Here is a 3683-nt window from a genome sequence, read left to right on the forward strand (position 1 = left end):
TTGCATATGCAGTGTGTATATGTGTATATACAGTGTATATATGCTGTGATTGCAACCATCAAAGCTTACAAAATAAATGTTCTTTGGAATTTTTAACTTTCTGAACACCTGCAAAATCCTTTTCAAAGAGAAGCGCGTGAAAGCCAAAGCGCGTGTTGACATTCACCTGAGAAACGCGGGAGGGGAATATCCGCTTTGAGTTTTATCATTTTAGAGCATTTTCACTTTGCTGCATGTAGAAAAACCGCAAGGTGCAACGAAAACCCGACAAAATCTTCCGCCCGCATCTGGCTGGGGAATAACCCGCGGCTCATCCTCTGGAAACCCAGATTAACCTTTTTCTTTCCCCAAGCCCCCTGCTCGCAGCGGTTTAAACTCACGCTGGAGCCCCTCCGGCCGGAGCGGGACGGTGACCCCTCCACCCCGCGCTGAGCCGCGACCCCCCTGCCCCGCTTTGTCCTGCCGCCTCCCTCCCGCACGCCGGGGGGACAAAGCGGGGGGACCCCCCTTCTCTCCCCCGTCCCCCGGGGGCGCGGCAGATGCGCGGCCGCCCGCGGTAATTGCGGGCACGCTCCGGAGGGCGCGGCGCACGGGGCCGACCTGCCGCCTCGGCGCGGCCCCGCGGGGCGGCCACGGGGCCATTGTCCGCCCGCCGCTATAAGAGCGGGCGGCCGCGCCGTCGTGTGCCAAAGCCGCCGCTCACACGAGCGGATCGCAGCCCGCAGCACTTCAAAGCCACGCGCGGTCGCGTGTCCCCCCGCCCCGCCTTTCCCCGGGCTTTGGCTTTTTTTTTTTCGCCTTTTTTTTTTTTCCTTTTTTGTTTTTCTTTCTTTTTTTTTTTTTTTTTTTTTTTTTTTTTTACACGGCGCTGTGTCCCCTGCTTTTCCCAATAGCGGCCAGCTCGGCTCTTTCCTCTCTGTGTTTTTATACCGTTATTGCTTAACCGCATCCCCGGGAGTGCCTTTCCATGTGAGTACGGGAGCGCCGGCACCTGCCAAACACCCGCACAGCCATCCTCTTTCTTATATTTCGTTTGTTCCCTTGCCCCCCACCCCTTCCCCGCCAGCTTCGCACCTTCCCCTTCGCTCCCCCCTCCATCCTCCCCTGCCCCGCCTGGCAGTGACGGGGCTCCGGCTTCTCTCCCGCAGGATGCCCGCCGAGGCGCCCGGCAGCGGCGACGGCGCGGAGCCCGGCGCTCCGCGGGAGCGGCGGAGACGGCGCGGCCGTGCGCGGGCGCGGACCGAGGCGCTGCTGCACACGCTGAAGCGCAGCCGGCGGGTCAAGGCCAACGACCGGGAGCGGAACCGCATGCACCACCTCAACGCCGCCCTGGACGAGCTCCGCAGCGTCCTGCCCACCTTCCCCGACGATACCAAGCTCACCAAGATCGAGACCCTGCGCTTCGCCTACAACTACATCTGGGCCCTATCCGAGACCCTCCGCCTGGCCGAGCAGTGCCTCCCGCCGCCCCCCGCCTTCCGCGGGGCCGCCGCGCCCCCCAGCCCCGGCAGCGACGCGGGGTCCTGGCTGTCCAGCGCCTCCCCGTCCGCCCCTTCGCTCTGCGCCTCCGCCTCCGGCCCCAGCAGCCCCGCCACCTCCGAGGACTGCGCTTACGCGCCCGCCGACAGCCTAAGGGGCTTCCGCGGGCTGCCCGCCGGCCCGGGCGCGCCCCTCCGCTAGCGCGCACCGCCCGCGCCCCCCGCACCGCCCGGCGCTCGGCCCGGGCCGGCGGCGGAGGGGGGTGAGGGGGGGCCTCGTCCCGTTGCACTTTTCATCACTCTCCTTCCCCCCAGCCCCTTCCCCCCGACCCCCACCTCGCCTCCCGCGCCACTCCGAAAAACCGGGAAGAAGAAAAGCGACAGATTTGCTGCCGCAGACGAGGTGAAAAGTCAATTTTACAATTTGTAGCTCTCCGGCGAAGAAAAACGAGCATGAAAATTTGGTTTGAACGCCCTGACAATGCCATGAAAAGGCTTAAGGGGCCGATGCGGCCCGGGGCGCAGCGCGGGGCTCAGCGCGTCTCCCGGCCCTGCCCCGGGGCGGCTCAGCCCCTCCCGGGGGTCCCAGCACCGGCCCCGATGGGACCCCGCACCCGGCGGACACGGAGAGGCTCATGCATTATAGATGCTGACCCCCAGCGCGGCCGGCCTGCTTTAGAGTGGGAGCAGACACGGGGTATTCAGCGACTGGACCAGAGAGCGGTTTAATTTATTCAAGATGTTCATTCATATGAAAATTGTATTTTTGTACATAAAGAGCTTTATTCTATTATTATACCTCTTATCAAAGTGGGGGTTTTGTTTTGGTTTGGTTTTTTTAAGAAATCGTACTTTACCCTGTAAATAAAATTTTTAACGTTTGTACTGAATTTTGGCAGCGCCTCTGGAGTTTTGTTTCTGGAACTCGAGGGGTTCACTCCTCCGAAGCAGGCGGGGGTGGAAGGGAAGGGATCACCCCAAGGCAGCAGGCAGCACTTCTGACACCCCACTGGCCACAGGCACACGCGGCTACCTGCGAACATCTGCTGGCCCCAGGTGTCCCGGAGAGGGGATTAGAGCCCCGCTGGGGAGATGCAGCCGGGGAGCAGGAGCAGAGCGGTGACGCCAGCAGGGCCGGAGCTTCACAGCGACTCACAGCAGGAGCTGCGAGGTGTCAGGAGCTTTGGGGCAAGGAGAAGATGCTGAACCCCTGAGCAGGGTACAGAGTTTGTAACTCTCCCCGAACCTGTGACGCTGGCAGAACGTGACTGGCATGAGCTGCCTCTGTTCCTCCAGGCTCAAAGTGCGACAGGGGCTCTCCCAGTTCACTCCCAAGGCAGGGAAAGGAAAAAGAGCGGCCAAAGGTGCCAGCTCATGGTCTCGGCACCAGCTGTGGCACAGCTCTGGCACTCAGAGATTGAGGGCGTCAGGAGTACCCTCGTCTCCAGGAAATCTGCTCCACCATCGCAAAATCCCAAACTTTTCTTTCTCCTGCGATTGTGTGCAATGGGGGAGCCCTCTGTCCCCGAAATCTTACCTTCTACTCTTCCTGACTCCATCCTCCCTCTCTTTAGCGTTTCTCAATGTTCCCATATTGCACTGGGCACACAAACCCTTAAAAACAAGTTTTATCCTCTTTGCCTTGTTTTATGGGGAAAATGAGGCAGCTCAGACATGTCTCTGGAGCCATCTCCAAACATGGGTGAGCCAGAACTGTACTTGCAGTTAGCAGGGTGTTTATGGGGAAAGATGGAGAGATGGTGTTGTACAAACACAAATAAATCAGATCTCTGGTGGGACTGACATGGATTATGGAATGAATTGCCTTTCATTTTTCTGTGCCTCAGTTTCCCATCTGTAAAATTGGGATACCACCATCCCCTCATCAGTGAATTTAAGAATTTAATTACACAGAGCTTTCAAAGCACTCAGATGCTCAGGGCTGCAGTAAAAGCCCAGGAAGGAATTCTTTAGGACATGATCATACATGGTGTGGGGAAAAAGGCAGAGGGCAAACACTGAAAGCATCAGACAGAACACTGAAAAACTGTTCATGACACAGGCAAAAACTCTGCCTGAAAGCTAACCCTCCTGCGGGAGGAAGGTGGAGATATTATCAAAAACATAATTTGGGATCAAATAATTGTCACAAAAATTAGACAGAAGAGCTGAATTAAGTTTGCACAGATGCTTCAGCATCCGTAT

General features: G+C 58.1%; 1 protein-coding gene across 1 annotated transcript; it reads left to right on the plus strand.

Annotated features, from left to right (window-relative positions):
- The first annotated feature begins 1149 nt into the window (after positions 1-1149).
- NEUROG1 (neurogenin 1) lies at positions 1150-1680 on the plus strand. Its single transcript, XM_021549513.1, has one exon. The coding sequence runs from the start codon at positions 1150-1152 to the stop codon at positions 1678-1680; it is 531 nt and encodes a 176-aa protein (XP_021405188.1).
- Positions 1681-3683: the final 2003 nt, after the last annotated feature.

Source organism: Lonchura striata, chromosome 15 (assembly GCF_046129695.1).
Source record: "Lonchura striata isolate bLonStr1 chromosome 15, bLonStr1.mat, whole genome shotgun sequence".
Lineage (NCBI taxonomy): Eukaryota > Metazoa > Chordata > Aves > Passeriformes > Estrildidae > Lonchura > Lonchura striata.

Coding starts and splice junctions, on each gene's coding strand:
- NEUROG1 (XM_021549513.1), top strand. CDS start 1,150: ATGCCCGCCGAGGCGCCCGGCAGCGGCGACGGCGCGGAGCCCGGCGCT.